We start from the raw sequence: 17073 nt of genomic DNA, 5'->3' as shown, positions 1-17073 counted from the left end.
CTACAGGAGGCCCTACCCACCCATTGGTCTTCTTCAGAGCATTCCTGGAGGATGCTGGATATACAAGGAAAGTCCTGCAGGCAGATAGATCATAAGGACCAGGAAACTCACTCCACTGCCCAGGAGGTGAGTTACACCATGGTGTCTATGAGATTTGCTGCTTCTAGTATAGATTTGTCCAAGAGTGCTTAGAGTAGCAATTGTGATTGTCTTTTTCTTTTTTCCCACTATTGTGTATGACTAGTGATTACTAGTAGGTACTGCTAATTACAACTAAAACGAGGATTTTGTTATGGTCAGTCGTCGGCAGCCGTCCGTCTCGAGAGACGATGGTGTAGCTTCCTAAGAGTCTATCTGCACCGCCGAGAATGGCTGTGCAGTCCGACTCGGGAGTGACACGGTATCTGTCTCCTCCCGTGTTGAATCGACATCTTGCGATGACGCTGGAGTGTCCTCTCCAGTGGAGCTGAAGCTACAGAGCCTGGGCAGGGTGATATGGAGGGTCTGCTGTTGCCCATGCAGCAGACCCCCCCTCTCTTCGCAGCTGAAGGGTCCAAGGGAAAGACGGAGTCAATACAGCTTGGGTTCAGGTGCGCCGCAGGAGTTGCCGGTGTTGACTACAACGTCAAACCGCCTTAGGGACTCCGGCTCCGGATTTTCTGTCGGGGTTTACTCCCTTAGCCTTTCCCCAGAAGAGGTATGCCGCAAGGCAGCGGAGGTTTTTTGGAGTCAGAGTTTTCCTTCTCTGATGTACCCTGACTGGAAGATCGAACCAGCGACACTTAGCTCGCAGGCCGACGCTCAATCCACTGAGCTAAACCAGCCAGGGCAATGTTATGGTCAGTAATATATAGAGAAATGTACCTTATAATTGATGCTAATGTGGGCATGGTCGTTCAGAAATACTTTAGGGTTGGAGAAATGCAAGAAAATTTCATGAACAAAATGCTAAGAGATGCAAAATTGATTTAAAATACAAATATTGTATCATTTGACACATTTCTAAATCATAAGAGAAAGAGAGAGGAATTGAGCTGGAACTTGGAAGAACTCTGTGCAAAGATAATTACTGAGACCCTTAGACTAAAAGTCTAAGTTTTGGACAAAATTAAATGCAATGATCCTAAGTACTCAAAAAGGTCTTGGCACTGCACCTGCATAAGTGAATCAGGTATCCATGAGTCTGTCCTGACCTGTGCACCACCTGAGACCTTTGCTGCATGGAAGAAAACGCCAAGTGAGCACAAGGTGGAGCAGGTGAAGTTATATCTATTGTTTAGTCCATAAATGACAGGATGATGTGGAGCCACACCAAGGTAAGACTGAGCCTGAACTAGAAGACTAGACATCACTAGGAGATTCTAATACTTGGGGAATAGCTGCCTCATGATGTTCCCTCTGGAAACTAGCTGGACATGGATGATTCAGCTTTGAGAAGAAGATGAGTTATGGTTGTCCTCGAGGTGGTTGGGTTATGCTTAGTGGGGGTCACCTTAGGCCATATTGGGAGAAAGGTCTGTGTGTGTTTGTGCATGCGTGCATGTGTTTATGTACACATGTGCTGGACAACGTGGCCTAGAATGTAGGGGAGACCTCTTGGATTATCTATCTGGCTATGAATCTTCACTTTCCCTTCTCTGGATACTGTCCCTCAATTCTTGGTATTGACTCCAACAGTCATTTTTGAAAGTTTTTTTTCTTTCTTCATTTTTCCTTTTTTTTTTTTTTTTGTCTAAATACATATTTTTTAATGTTTTGATTTCTTATTTAATTTACTTGTGGTCAGAGAATGTGGTCTATGTGATATTGATTCTTTGGTATTTATGGAATCTTAATAAGTGGTCAATTTTTGTAAGTGTTCCATGTGTGCTTCAAAAGAATGTGTACTCTCTAATTGCTGAGCTCAGAGTTCTAATAAGTTCAGTAAATAAAGGTAGTTAATTGTATTAGTCAAATCTTCTTATCCTAGTTAATTATTGGTCTTTTAAATCTGTCAATTATTGACAGTGATATGTTAACTCTCCCATCACAAGGGTGAATTTCTGAATTTCTCCTTACAATTCTGTCATGTTTTATTTTACATAAATGTTATTAGATGCATACAGCTTAGAATCTCTTCATGAATTGAACCCTTTATTAATGTATATATGAGCCTCTTTTCTGTAGCAGTTTTCTTTTTGCTTTAAAGGATATTGTGCCTGATATTAATATAGTTATAAAGCCAGCTACTCTTTTCTACTTAAGAGCATTGCTTCAGAAGTCCTCCTTTTTCTCTCCTTTATCATCAGCTTTTTTCCATCTCTGTTTGTTTATTCCAATCTGAATTAAACCATGCTGCCAGTTTTTTCTATTGTAAGGAAAAATTCACGTGATCCCACTTCCTCCTCCAGCTACAGCTTCATTTCTTTTTTTTCCCTTTAATCAAAATTCCTCCAAAGAATAACATTTAGTGCTCTTCTCCTATTCTCTTATTTTTCTCATTCTTAGTTTTTTTGTTCACTATTTTACATTATGTTTTTAAATAACTGTTGTATAGAAACAGACTCATAGATACAGAGAACAAACTGACAGTTGTCAGAGGGAAAGAGTTTTGGGGAGACTGGGTGAAAAAGGTGAAGGGATTAAGCAAAAAAAAAAAGAAGAAAAGAAACTCATAGACACAGACCACAGTGTGGTGATTAACAGAGGGAAAGTGGGAGGGGGCAGGTAGAAGAGGGTAAAGGGGGATAAATGGTGAGTTGGTAATGATAGGAGATGAGCTTGAGTGTGAACACACAATACAATATACAGGTGATGTGTCATAGAATCGTACACTTGAAACCTATATAATTTTATTAACTGATGTCACTTTAGTAAATTCAATAAAATTTTTAAAATATTAAATAGAAATAAATAAATCAATAACCTCTTATATTTCAGAAAAAATACACAAGCATATAGAAAATTAGGAAATGTAGATAAGTGAAAACATCATATTCTCGCCAAGCTGAGAGTTTCAATGTTAATTACTCAGTAAAATTACAGTGATAGCTGGATCTTTTGTGTATAGATGTATTTTTAATATATGTTTTTTAAAATCAACATGAGATCATATTATGCATACTATTTTATGACCTCTTTATATCGATTATTCACCACTGTCTTTCCAAATTGGGAATTTTTCATCTCATTCAATACTTAAACCATAAGCACATTTTCCCAATTATCCCAAAAATGTCCTTCATAACTGGTTTGTCCATACCAGTATCTAACTAATGGCTCTATGTTACATCTAGTCTTCTAGTAAAATCCCCTTTTTTCATGACACTAACTTGTTGAAGGGACTAGACCAGACGTCCTGCCTTCTGAATATGGCTAGTTGCACGCTCATCATATTGTTTAGCTTGTCTCCTTGTTGTCTGCATTTCTTATAAACTTAAAGTTAGATCTAAAAGGTTAATGGATTCAAGTTAAAGTACTTTGAGTAGACATATGACAGACGATGATGTTGTATACCTCATATTGCACCTCATCATAAAATGCAATATCTGGCAACGCATCTATTGTGACAGACTGTTGGCCACTGGTTCAGGGTGAGGAGAGCCCAATCCCTTCATTATAAATTACATTCCCCCCTGGTGACTAGAAAGTAATATGCATGTGGTCACTTTGGTGCTACCTGAATGTTCAGTTCTCTATCTGCTCACGCTCCTGATGATTTTAAGCCAATTAACATTCCTTACCTGAATCAGTAATTTCATAGGGTTTGCAAAATGATGTTTTTTCCTCTATGGTAGTTTTTAATATTTTCTCTGTATGAAATGGTCTATAATTTCAAAGTAATTATCCTAGTTGGGATTTGCTGAGATTCCTACACCAAAGGATTCATGTCTTTCATCAGTCTGGAAAGTTCTCAGCCATTATATTTTCAAATACTGCCTCTTTCTCAGTTTCTCTATTCTCTGCTTCTAATAGTCTAGAAGGATGTTAGCTTTCATTCTGCCATCCCTGTCTCTTAACTCCTTTTCATATTTTTGATCTTTCATTTCCCTTTGCTTCATTCTGAATAATTTTCTCAGACCTATTTTCCAGTTTGTAAACTTTTACTTCAGCTGTCAATAATCTCTTGTTTAACCTATCCATTACATTTTTTTTCTTAATTTCAATTGTTATATTTTTAATTTTTAAAAGTTTCAGGTTTTTTCCCCTGGCTGATGTGGCTCAGTGTATTGAGTGCCAGCCTGGCAACTGAAACGTCACTGGTTTGATTCCTGGTCAGGGCACATGCCTGGGTTGCTGGCCAGGTCCCCAGCTGGGGGCATGTGAGAGGCAAGCAATCTATGTTTCTCTCTCACATAGATGTTTTTCTCCCTCTCTTCTTCCTTCCTTCCCCTCTTTCTAAAAATAAATAAATAAAATCTTAAATTAAAAAAAAAAATCTCAGCCCAGAAATCACTTTTTTTTCAAAAGGCCTTCCTTGGTACTCTCCACATATAGTCCTGCCCTTCTTTTTATTTTGCAGGTAATTTTGTGATGCTCATTAACATATCAGTTTTAATTATTCGTTCACACATTTATTTTCTTACTAATTTTGAGTGTAGGCTGAGACTGCTCTTATTCATCTGTGTATTCCCAGCACCAAGTACAGTGCTTGGAACTGTTAAGTGCTCAAAACATTTATTGATTTCTAAAGAAACAGTGAGGAACTGGGCTTGAATAAAAAGAGAGAAGACAGATCTGAGATAAGTCTCCAGGTAGAAGAGGTGGATTGTGGAAAGAATCAGAAATGCCTTTGGAAAGCGGAAACTGCTGGCTAATTACCCACAAAGTTGCCCTTTGCCTCCTTCATCAAAATCATCTCTGCCTACTCAGGGATCCTCTCAGTATTTCCACAGAGGTTGCTTGGTGTCCTCCTAGTTAGCTGGTGTAATCCTCAAGATGTCAGGTCTGGACCTGAGGCTTCTCAACTGCTTTCTGCTTTTCACAGCCTCTCCTGGTTTACCAGTACTTTATATCTGTAATCAAAAGAGCACTTCCACATACACTATCTCACTTACTCCTTATAATAATCCTGTTGAAAAAGGGATTTCTCCCTTTTATAGACGAAGAAGCCTTAGAGAGATTAAGAACTTTGCCCCAAATCAAACAGTAGTAATAAGTGCCAGTGTCAGGATTTGAACTCTGATTATTTAACTCAAAAACTCACATTCAAAACATGACACTAATCAATCTGATTTCCAATAGGATGCAGGATAAATCTGACACCTTTGAATGCATTCTATACGTAGAACTATGTGACAAATCTATTTGAAAAAAATTAATACATGTAGACAAAGTCAGGGATGATCCACATGAAAATGTAACTTATCCTAGAGTAGTAATAGAATGAAACAGTCACCAACCATTAACATACGTCTGACATTTATTTCAGAGAGAAACATCAATTTGTTGTTCCACTTACTTATGCAGTCATTGGTTGGTTGTTGGTATGTGCCCTGACCAGAGGTCAAACCCACAACTTTGGTGTATTGGGACAGTGCTCTAACCCGACCTACCCAGATAGTCCGGGGTCCAAATACTGACTTTTCCTCTTACCCAATATGCCAAACTAGAGAAAAATAGTCTATTAAAGGGGGTAATCTATAAAATGGGATAATAATACTTAAAGAGTTTTTGTAAGGATTCAATTTTTTAGACTTATTTATTTTTCATTATGTATTGATTTTGAGGGTACAGCTTAGTGGTTAGATAATTGTATACTCTACATAGTGTTTCCCTCGATAATTCCAGTACCCTGACACCATACATAATTATCACAATGTTATTGACTATATTTCTTATGTCTTACTTCCCATGACTATTTTGTAACTACCAATTTGTCCCTCAACTCTTTCACCCAGTGCCCCAAACCCACCTCTCCTCTGGCAACCACCAGTTCCCTCTCTGTATCTATCAGTCTATTTTAATTTTGTTTGTTTGCTTATTTGGTTCTTTAGATTACACATATAAGTGAAATTATATGGTATTTGTCTTTCTCCGACTGACTTATTTCGCTAAGCATAATACCCTCTAGGTTCTTCCATGCTGTCACAAAGGGTAAGATTCCATTCTTTTTATAGCCAAGTAATATTCCGTTGTATCTATGTACCACAGCTTTTTTATCCATTCATTTATTGATGAACACTTGGGTTGCTTCCATAGCTTGGCTATTGTAAATAATGCTGCAATGAATATATAGGTGCATATACTCTTTTGAATTGGTGTTTTGGGTTTCTTCAGGTAAATCCCCAGAAGCAGAATCACTGGGTATTAAGGCAGGTTTATTTTTAATCTTTTGAGGAAACTCCATACTGCTTTCCATAGTGGCTGCACCAGTCTGCATTCCCAACTGTGCACTAGGGTTCCCTTTTCTCCACAGCCTCCCCAACACTTGTCATTTGTAGATTTATTGCTGATAGCCATTCTGACAGGTGTGAGGTGATATTGCATTGTGGTTTTAATTTGCATCTCTCAGATGATTAGTGATGTTGAGCATCTTTTCATATGTTTATTGGTCTTCTGTATGTCCTCTTTGGACAAGTATCTATTCAGATCCTCTGCCCATTTTTTAATTGGATTGTTTGTTTGTTTTTTGGTGTTGAGTAGTAGGAGTTCTTTACAAATTTTAAATATTAACCCCTCATTAGATGCATCATTGGTAAGTGTGTTCTCCCATTTAGTAGATTGTCTCTTAATTTTTGTGATGGTTTCCTTTGCTGTGCAAAACTTTTTAGGTGATGTAATCTCTTTTGTTTTATTTTTTGTTTTGTTTTCCCATGGGATTAAATTTTACAAGAGGTAAAAGCACATAATACAATGCTTGCCATATGGTGAGATCTCAATAAGTGGTAGATTATCACACTAAAAACAAGAGACCTTTGGTCATCTGTTCAGAGGTACATATCCAGTTATGTGTACCTGGATAGGAACTCAAGTCTGTGTGATTTCAAAGCTCCACACTCTTTCCATTATATTACACTGGCAGGATAGCTTAAATCTCCTCAATCTTAAAATGGTTTTCTAAGAGTCAAGGTTTCCCAGATTGGTATTATTTTAAATATTTTTCTATTATAAGTTTAATACATATTCATAAATGAAGCTTATTATACCATACAGAATTAACTATTAATATTGTCTTATTTTCTTCCAATCTTTTTCCCATATTTTTTCACAATGCTGTAGTTTTGCATTTTTCATGGCTTACATCATAAAAATGTTCTCAATATAACTCTTCAGAAACATGATTTTAAATATCTGTTTATATCAAGTGAAAATATAATTTACTTGTTTCCAATTTCAAAAAAATCTGCAATGCCCATTCTTTAAATAGAATTTTTGCATTTCTGAGATTTCCTGAAGCAATATTCTTGGGTCAAGAGAGTAAGAATTTAAAGGCTCTGCCCTGGCCAATGTGCATCAGTTGGTTGGAGCTTCATCCTGTAGAACAAAAGGTCACAGGTTCCATTCCAGGTCAGAGGACATACCTGGGTTGTCCCACTTGGGACACATACAAGAAGGCAAACAATCAGTGTTTCTCTCTCCCTCACTAGAAGCAATGAAAAAAAAATTAAAAATAAAAAGAATTTAAAGACTCTCAATTCCTCAAAAATTTCTGGATCAAAGAGAATGGAACATTCAAAGCCTTTCAATGAATATTGCCAAATTGCTTTCAAGAAAGGTTTTCTGTTCCATACTCTCACCAGCAGTTATAGGAGATTGCCTGGCTCACATTAATAAAAGGAAATCTGTAGGGAACTAAAAAGTTCCTCAGCTGAAGTCTTACTAACTGGCATCCTAAAGTTCTGCTTGGCATGGCCTCACCATCCCATAATAGTTGTTTACTCCTTACTAGGGCAATGACCCTCTTTCTGTCCCTGGGATTGTTGTCCTGCGGTTTAACTCATATCTACCAGATAACGCCCAAGCTGCAGCTGCGTTCCCACCGAATGAAAAATTCCTCCTCTCCTGAGCTATAAGAATACTGTTTTGACTAAGAATAAATGAGACTTGATCAGAGCACTGTCTTGTCTCCATTCTTTGTGCCTCTTGTCCCTTTCTCAGCCTCACTCCCCCTCTAGGGTCCTCGTTGCTCGACCTGCGGGACGGGTCAAGTGGCGCCCAACGTGGGGCCCGAGAACGGGGGACTCAGTGAAGGACGCCGTTCGAGGAGCCGGCCAAGTAGAGAAGAGGAAAAGGCTACGCGGGAACCTGCCGCGTTGACCTCACCTCGGTAAGTGAACGGCGATCATGGGTCAAGAAATGAGCCGACATGAGCTTTTTGTTGAACAGCTCGGACAGGCATTAAGGGCACGAGGAGTAAAGGTTAAAGTAAAACAGTTGTTGAAATATTTTGATTATATCAAACACTTATGTCCCTGGTTTCCCACTGAAGGGAACATTGATCCACAACGGTGGAAAAGAGTAGGAGATGCTTTAAAAGACTTTTATGATACATTTGGTCCAGAGAAGGTTCCTGTAACTGCCTTCTGTTATTGGAATCTAATAGATGAACTCCTATCTCAAAGGCATAGTGATCCTGTAGTAGCTAATGTAGTAGAAAAAGGTCAAAATATCTTAAAGACAGAGCATAAGGAGGAAAGTAGAAAAAATAAGGGAAATGACAGCTGAGAGGAGGATGATTTAATATCTCTTGAGAGTGACGGTAAGGACAAGGTAGTCAAACCGAAAGGAGAACAGAACAGTCCAAAGAGTAAGCTGTCAAAGGGTCAGACTACTGAAGGGGGAGCTGCGGCACCTAAAGAAGTGTCGGTAAAATCAAAAAAGAAGTTATATCCAGACCTATCAGAATATACTGCAAATAATTCTGATGAGGAAGAGGTTGATTGGGATAGCTTGGCGGAAGAGGCAGCCAGATACAATAACCTTGGCTGTCCGCCTCTGAAAACAAGGCCACTGCCCTATACCTCACCCTCTGCTCCCCTCTCTGCGTACCCTGTCCTTGATCCTCGAAAAGAACTGAGGGATAAAATTGAACATTTAAAAGAACAAATAAAATTAGAGAAGGAACATCAGGAATTAATAAGACAATTAGAGGGGCTAAAAATAGGAAAGCAGAAAAAAGAAATTGAGCCTTCTCTGGAGGGCCCTCCGAGCCAGAGGCCCCCAGTCAGAGGAGCAGCCCCCAAAATACCCCAAAATACCCCAATACCAGGCTTGGAGGAAATGGAAGCATTTCCGGTATCAGAAACAGTAGATGCCCAGGGACAGGCCTGGCGACACCACACTGGATTTGATTTCAAAGTCATAAAAGAATTGAAAACAGCAGTAGCTCAATACGGAGCCACGGCTCCTTACACTATGGCCATCTTAGAATCGGTCACAGATCAGTGGCTCACTCCAAGTGATTGGCAAACTTTGGCTCGAGCGACCCTAGCTGGAGGAGACTATCTCCTATGGAAATCAGAATATGTAGAAATCTGTAAGGATACTGCTAGACGCAATATGCAGGCAAATAATGGGTGGAATTTTGATATGTTAATTGGAGAAGGCAACTATGCAATTAGTGACACTCAAATCCAATATGATCCAGGACTTTTTGCTCAAATTCAGTCAGCAGGTACAAGAGCATGGAGGAAGCTCCCCACTAAGGGTGATATGAGCTCCTCTCTCACTAACATTAAACAAGGACCAGATGAGCCTTTTGCAGATTTTGTCCATAGACTCATTACTGCAGCTAGTAGAATTTTTGGCAGCGCCGATGCAGGCACAGATTTTGTCAAGCAATTGGCCTTCGAAAATGCAAATGCTGCCTGCCAGGCAGCTATTAGGCCATACAAAAAGAAAACTGATTTAAGCGGCTATATACGCTTGTGCTCTGACATCGGAGCGGCCTACCAACAAGGCCTACCTCGCATATGATGTAACTGATACAGGGGTTTCTAAACCGAGGTGGTATTGTGTAAATAAGCCTCCTGTCATACCCGCTACCAATGACAAACCAGGAGCATGTCCCAAGGAATGCACCACCATCTATAATCAGATGCATTCTACCTGTTATGAGTCAGTACAGGAATGTACCTCCTCTAATGTCATTTATTTTACTGCCATACTACAGAAAGTGCAAAATGCTATTGACCAAGGAGACTGGGGGTCTAACCCTTCACCAATTGGGTCTACTAAGTATCTACAGGCCTCTTGCCAAGGCACTGTTGGAAAGCCAGTATGCTGGCATAAGAAGGCCCCTGTACATGTTTCTGATGGTGGTGGTCCTCAAGATAGAATAAGAGAAATCTCAGTACAAAAACAAATAGAACACCTCATAACAAACCTGCATCCAAAAATCAATTACCACCCTCTGGCGTTACCTAAACCATGGGGTATAGATCTAGATACCCAGACCACTGACATCTTGACGGCCACCCACAAAGCCCTTATCATCTCCAACCCCCAACTAGCTGCAGAATGCTGGCTATGTATGACTTTAGGCACACCTATGCCCTTAGCCATTCCTGCTAATATCGCCTCCTTTAATGAGTCTCATCAAAATTGTAGCCCCAGCTTGCCCTTTAGAGTACAGCCCATGTATTTTCCTGCTTCCCTCTGCCTCCAAGGTAAGTCTCAAAATAATAGCTTTGATATTCATGTTGGATTTGTTGAATTTGCTAATTGTAGTAGCATAGTGAACCATGGCAGCTCCCTCTGCCCAGGCAAAGGGCAGGTGTTTGTTTGTGGAGGAAATTTAGCATTTTCATCCTTGCCCAACAATTGGACAGGAATATGCGTCCTAGCTACCTTATTGCCAGACATAGATATAATTTCTGGAGATGACCCTGTTCCCATTCCCAGTTTTGACTACATTGCAGGACGCCACAAAAGAGCAGTATCATTCATCCCCCTACTAGTAGGGTTAGGCGTTTCAGGAGCGTTAGCTACAGGGACAACAGGGTTAGGAATTGCAGTTCACTCCTACACAAAGCTCTCTAATCAGCTAATCGATGATGTTCAAGCTTTGTCCAGCACTATTAATGACATCCAAGATCAGTTAGACTCCCTAGCTGAAGTAGTTCTCCAAAATAGGAGGGGACTAGACCTGCTAACAGCAGAACAGGGAGGAATATGCTTGGCTTTGCAGGAACGTTGCTGCTTCTATGCCAACAAATCGGGCATCGTCCGAGACAAAATAAAGAAGCTGCAGGAAGACCTAGTGAAAAGAAGAAGAGAACTCTTCGAAAATCCCCTGTGGAGCGGACTTAATGGGGCCCTTCCCTATCTCCTCCCACTTTTAGGACCTCTCTTAGGGCTACTCCTGCTGCTATCCTTAGGACCTTTCATTTTCAATAAGGTGATGGCCTTTATCAAGCAACAAATAGATGCCATAAAAATGCAGCCAATACAGGTCCATTATCATAAATTAGAACAAGCTGAGACTGCAACTTACCATGATGCTCATACACGTAACTAATGCCTCGGTGAGCTGGACTGGACAGTCAATGACGGGCAACTGGAGACCACATGCCTTGCCAGCCGCCGCCTAAGACAGGTATCTGGCCAAAAAGAAGCTGCCTTAGATAACCAATGACGGGTAAGGTAAGGCTGGCTCCGTGTGGTGATCTCCTGACCTAAGACAGGCGCAGTCCCCGCGAGGCTCTCAGCTTACATAAAATAAAAAAGGGAGACCTGTAGGGAACTAAAAAGTTCCTCAGCTGAAGTCTTACTAACTGGCATCCTAAAGTTCTGCTTGGCATGGCCTCACCATCCCATAATAGTTGTTTACTCCTTACTAGGGCAATGACCCTCTTTCTGTCCCTGGGATTGTTGTCCTGCGGTTTAACTCATATCTACCAGATAACGCCCAAGCTGCAGCTGCGTTCCCACCGAATGAAAAATTCCTCCTCTCCTGAGCTATAAGAATACTGTTTTGACTAAGAATAAATGAGACTTGATCAGAGCACTGTCTTGTCTCCATTCTTTGTGCCTCTTGTCCCTTTCTCAGCCTCACTCCCCCTCTAGGGTCCTCGTTGCTCGACCTGCGGGACGGGTCAGAAATCTACTATTGATAATTGCGAAATGTTACATTTAAACTTCTATTTCTTTGATTAGTTAAGTTGAACATTCTTTCCTTCAATTTATAATACTTTAGCGAATTGTTTATTCTTATCCTTTGCTCGTTTTCCTATCAGGGCACTGTTTTATTCTTAGAATGTTGTTTTTACAATACAAAAATACTTAAAAAACAAAAAAACAAAAAACACCTGGTTGCTAGTGCATGACTGCTGAACACCAGCAGAGGTCCACAATGGCGCGTTCACCCACCAGTGAACTTTTAAGGCCAGCAGGCGGCCTTTATTCCCCATGGCGGAAGCAAGGTTTCCACAAATCAACAACGCGGGAATTGCAGCAAAGGCGTTGGCTTCCCCAGCCCCTGGAAGAACATCTCGCGGGATCTCAGCTGTCCTTGGGGCCTACGACCTGACTACAAATCCCAATGTGCAACTCGCCTAAAGGCCCGAGCACTCGAATGTAGTCTCGGGTGCAAGGTCATGTGTCTGTCTGCGTAAGGCGTCAGGTCATCTCTCTCACGCCTTTTTCTGCAGCTTCCACCTAAGCCGCCATTTTGTGCGGGAGGTTATAGAACTTCTGAGTCCCGCCAACTCTATGGTCAAGCATTTCAGGGATCAACCAATCGTAAACCGGATCTCGGAGGAAAACCCCACCTTTACCCGCAGGGGGCGGGAAATGCCACGAAGCTCCTGTGGAGAGAGAGGAAGAAGCTGCGGAAAACCAATAAGAAAGGAGGGGTTGAGTAAGTAAACCAATGGGGACGCAGGAGAGTTGCGGCCAATGAGAGTGAGGGGACCCCGGGACACGTGGGAGGGGGAGCTGAGCTCTGAAACCTAGATCTAAAGCTGGGACGTGAGTCAGTCACCTTGAGCGGGGCAAGCGCCGTGGTCTGAGCAAGGGCAGCAGGGCAGTGGGAGTGCAGGTGACTTGGGGCCGGAAACCAGCGATCGGCAGGGCTGTGGGCTGGGGTGTGTGGAGGGGCATTTGCCCGTAGGGCTGGCAGAGACGACTGGCATCTATAGCAATAACTATTAATGTTCATTACCAACGGTAATGAACAATTAACTGCCCCGACTGAGACTGTGTAAAATGAAGGAACAGGACCCTGTACGGCACCTGGCCGATGTTGGCCTCCTATTTTCCTGGCAGACCTCCTCTTTGGTTACATTTCCCTCCTGGGGCTCAGGCTTTCTTGCTCTACTTCCGATCTCCATGACCTTCCTTTGAAGATCTGTCTCACTGAAAGTGATGGACCCGGGAGTTCGCGTTGTCCCTCTGACCTCTAATGCTGGGCACGGTGCTAGGAAGAGTGTGGTCCAGGGAGGACGGGTGAGGGTGAAGGGGACGACCGAAGGTCGCCACTGTAAGGACATTACCAGACGGTCAATGGAATTTTTTGTTTTCCTCTGCAGACTGAAAAAAAATGCAGACCACCGGGGCACTACTCATTTCTCCGGCGCTGGTAAGCTGCGACTCCGGGGTGCTCTATAGTGCCAGGAGTGCGAGCCATCATTGTTAAATGAATGAACTGAGAAGAGCTTGGCATCCTGATGTTGGCTCTTTGGGAAGATTGTAGGATATGATGCAGTTAACCCCTGTTCATTTGGAATATAAACCAAACTACCTTGGCTTGGAAATGTGGTCATAGAGTCGGGATCTGACCTTTACCCCCTGTCTGGCTTGACCATATAGTAAAACAGCCCAGTAATAACAGTGATTCTTCCCTTGGCTGCACATTACAATCAATTGGAGAGCCTAAAAAAGTACTGATGGAATGAGAGTGGAACCCATGTACCTGTATTTTATAGAACTCCTAGGTGATTCCAATGTTCAGCCAAGTTTGAGAACTACTACACTAAAAATATATCAAGAAAGCCATGTTACAAAGGGCTCTGCTTAGATGGCTGTTTCAGGAGCCTCTCCAGGCTCACTGGTCCACTCCATTCAGTGTATATAACAATGAGTGCCATTTTAGCAAAATAAGATTTCCCCCTTCTGATTCATATGGTTATCTGGATACAAAACCTTCCTGTCTGGTTTGATATAAGTGTGGGCTTTTGTTCCATTCGGGGATACTGATTAGGGCCGTGCCCATAGAAGTGAACTTTGGTACCCAGTTTTAAATCAGACGGTTGCCACTGCTGACAACACAAGGGTCTCAGGACAGCTGTGTCTGGTGCAGGCCTAGTTGATGTAAACAGGAATACATCAATTGATCATACATTGGACTTTTTCTGTTCCTAACATTTGTAGTTCTCCTTGACAGAAGCTTGGCACTTACGTTTTATTTTTGTTCCCTTTGTCTAATTTGGGGGGACGTGTCTTTCTGATTTTACAGATCCGCTGTTGTACCAGAGGTCTAATGAGGCCTCTGTCTGCCTCCGTCCTGAGTAGGCCACAGATCCCAACTGAACAGGTAAAGGAGGATGGGCCCTCTTATGAATTTCTCCAGATAGAGGTCCTTTGAGTTAGCTGTATTGTGTTGAGACCAAAGTGGGAGGAGAGTTAGAATCTGTGGAGCTTTAATAGTTCTAAGTACCCCCAAGGTGAGCATTGTAGATGAGATACTTGCAAAAATTAAGTTTCCCTAACCCACGACATTTCCCTAGTTCTCTCTGAAAACTGGCCCTAAGAATAATTCCCAGCATGCTCTGCAGTCTGAGCATTCTGTACTTGCCAGGCAGTTTGCCAGCAGTTTCAGGGCTCAGGTGGGTGGGGTAAAGGGGGTGGAGTCAGACACCTGTCCTTATGCCTCACTATCTCCTTTCTCTCTCTTCCTCTCTTTGCTTCCCTACTTCCCTCTCTCTATGTCCTTCTAGCCTTCCTACAGCAGCTCCCCACTCCTGGTGGCCAGACGGGAGTTCCAGACCAGTGTTGTCTCCCGGGACATTGACACAGCAGCCAAGTTTATTGGCGCTGGGGCTGCCACAGTGGGTGTGGCTGGTTCAGGGGCTGGAATTGGAACAGTGTTTGGCAGTTTGATCATTGGCTATGCCAGGTGAGTTTGGGGGTGATCTAGAGCACTTCTCACCATAAATTCCACCCTATTGGGGAAGCCTTGGCAAGAGAAGGTCCCTTGTAGCTTCCGGTTTATTTCATCTACCATTTTCTCCAGGAGGAGAAGAGAAACCTCTCTGATTTCTCTGAATGAGAACTCAAACATGCTTCCAACCTGACTCACTTAAACTTACCATGTTGCTAGTTGGCTTGTCTGGCAAAATCCCCAGGATAACATATATGCAGGCTAGGCCCTTCCAGTTTCAGCACTCCCCGTTCACCTAACCTACCTGAATCCCACCACCAACCCATGCCCTTACCTCTTCCTTTCCATTGATCTCTGTCCCTGGCAGGAACCCGTCTCTCAAGCAGCAGCTCTTCTCCTATGCCATTCTGGGCTTTGCCCTGTCTGAGGCCATGGGGCTCTTCTGTTTGATGGTCGCCTTCCTCATCCTCTTCGCCATGTGAGCCTCCATGGGAGTCACCTGCCCATCCCTGCTGCTCCGACTCCAGACCATACCTGGTGCTGGAACGTGCTAAGCTTTACCATTAAACACAACATTTCTCTAAACCCATATGCCTGTGCCTCTGTCCTTTGACATTTGAGAGGGTCTTGGTGGAAAGGTGGGACAAGGGAAATGGGGTTGGGTCAGCTATTGGTGATTAGGAACTCCTCAGGGCTGAGAAGTATCACTGCCATGACTGTAAAAACATGGAGGGTTCTCTTTCTCAGGGGGAGCATGAACTTCCAGTTTAGTATAATAATATGTAACATTTTTGAGGGACTTAGTTTATACCAACCTCTGTACCAAGTATTGTTTGTATTTATCTCAACAACCCTATGAATTAAAAGTACAGTGATTAGAACTGTTTTGCACATGGGGAGATGAGGCTTAGGGAAACAAAATAACGTGTCAACCATCACAGAGCTGGTGAGTAGCAGAATTGGGGATTCCCCATCAGGCCAGCCTAAACCTTTAACTGTGCTGCCCCATCTATTTTAGTCTTGCCGCACAATTGAAGTGGCACAGATCGGGAAACTTAGTTCCAAAGAAGTTGTATAGCACTTAGAGGTGGAGGTAGGTCTCTACCCACCTACATTTAGCCTCACTTGTATATTTCATATCAATTCACCTTTTTGAGTGCCTAGGTGCTCTTTTTTATTTGTAAAATATGTTTGATTTAAGAGAGAGAGAGAAACATTGTTCAGTTGCCTCCCAGATGTGCCCCGACCAGGAATTAAATCCCCAACCTTTTGGTGTACGGGATAGTGCTCCAATCAACTGAGCCACACCAGCCAGGGCCATAGGTGTTCTTGAATAAAGCAGATAAGGTACAGTCTTTGTTCTTGGAGAATTTTCAATCTTAGCTTTGCTAGGAATAAAAACGGTGTTTGGGGAGAAGGGAGGGAGGAACAAACTAACAAATTGCTTAGAGAGCTTTGCCAAGCATTTACTTGTGGTCTCAAAAAAGTCTATGCTCAGCAGGCTCTCCCACTTGGCTGAAGTAAGACTGATAACCCAGGTAAGAGAAAGCTAAGCAGATATATCCACAGCTGCTGCATCTCTTAAGTCCTAGAGAGAGCAAAATATAAGCAAAATGTAGTCAGGTGCTGGTAGATATGGTCTGTCTCAAATTAGATGGTTTCAAAAGGAGTATTAACTTATAAGTGGGACCCATTTTGTGAAAACCTTATACCTCAAAAATTTTCTGTGAAATAGTGAAACCAAGAGTATTCCTAATTAGTGTTAAGAACAACAAAAATATGAGTCAATAGGATGGATTTATATACAGTTTATTTTTTAATTTTTTAAAAAGATTTTATTTGTTCTTAGGGTAAGGGAAGGAGAAAGAGGGAGAAACATCGATTGGCTACCTCTCACACACACCCCAACCAGGTATGCCTCATAACTCAGGCATGTGCCCTAACCAGGAATTGAACTGGCAACCTTTCCCTTTGCAGGATGACATCCAGCCAACTGAGCCACACCAGACAGGGCTAATTTATATATAATGTAAAGACAGTCATGCAGGTAC

At 42.1% G+C, this 17073-nt stretch overlaps 1 protein-coding gene across 1 annotated transcript; it reads left to right on the top strand.

Annotated features, from left to right (window-relative positions):
* Positions 1 to 12864: 12864 nt before the first annotated feature.
* On the top strand, positions 12865 to 15607 carry ATP5MC1 (ATP synthase membrane subunit c locus 1). Its single transcript, XM_090292230.1, has 5 exons — positions 12865 to 12961; positions 13452 to 13501; positions 14378 to 14455; positions 14859 to 15037; positions 15390 to 15607. The coding sequence occupies exons 2-5, from the start codon at positions 13463 to 13465 to the stop codon at positions 15502 to 15504; spliced, it is 411 nt and encodes a 136-aa protein (XP_090148356.1). The 5' UTR covers positions 12865 to 12961; positions 13452 to 13462; the 3' UTR covers positions 15505 to 15607.
* Positions 15608 to 17073: the final 1466 nt, after the last annotated feature.

Source organism: Furipterus horrens, unplaced genomic scaffold (assembly GCF_987537825.1).
Source record: "Furipterus horrens unplaced genomic scaffold, mFurHor1.1.pri manual_scaffold_11, whole genome shotgun sequence".
NCBI classification, from domain to species: Eukaryota; Metazoa; Chordata; class Mammalia; order Chiroptera; family Furipteridae; genus Furipterus; species Furipterus horrens.
This window is presented reverse-complemented; position numbering and strand designations above follow the sequence as displayed.

What these genes read in the sequence shown, in the direction of transcription:
- ATP5MC1 (XM_090292230.1), top strand. Translation starts at nt 13,463, where the DNA reads ATGCAGACCACCGGGGCACTACTCATTTCTCCGGCGCTG. An exon ending in TACTCATTTCTCCGGCGCTG is followed by an intron (nt 13,502 to 14,377) that starts GTAAGCTGCGAC and finishes CTGATTTTACAG; the next exon opens with ATCCGCTGTTGTACCAGAGG. An exon ending in CACAGATCCCAACTGAACAG is followed by an intron (nt 14,456 to 14,858) that starts GTAAAGGAGGAT and finishes ATGTCCTTCTAG; the next exon opens with CCTTCCTACAGCAGCTCCCC.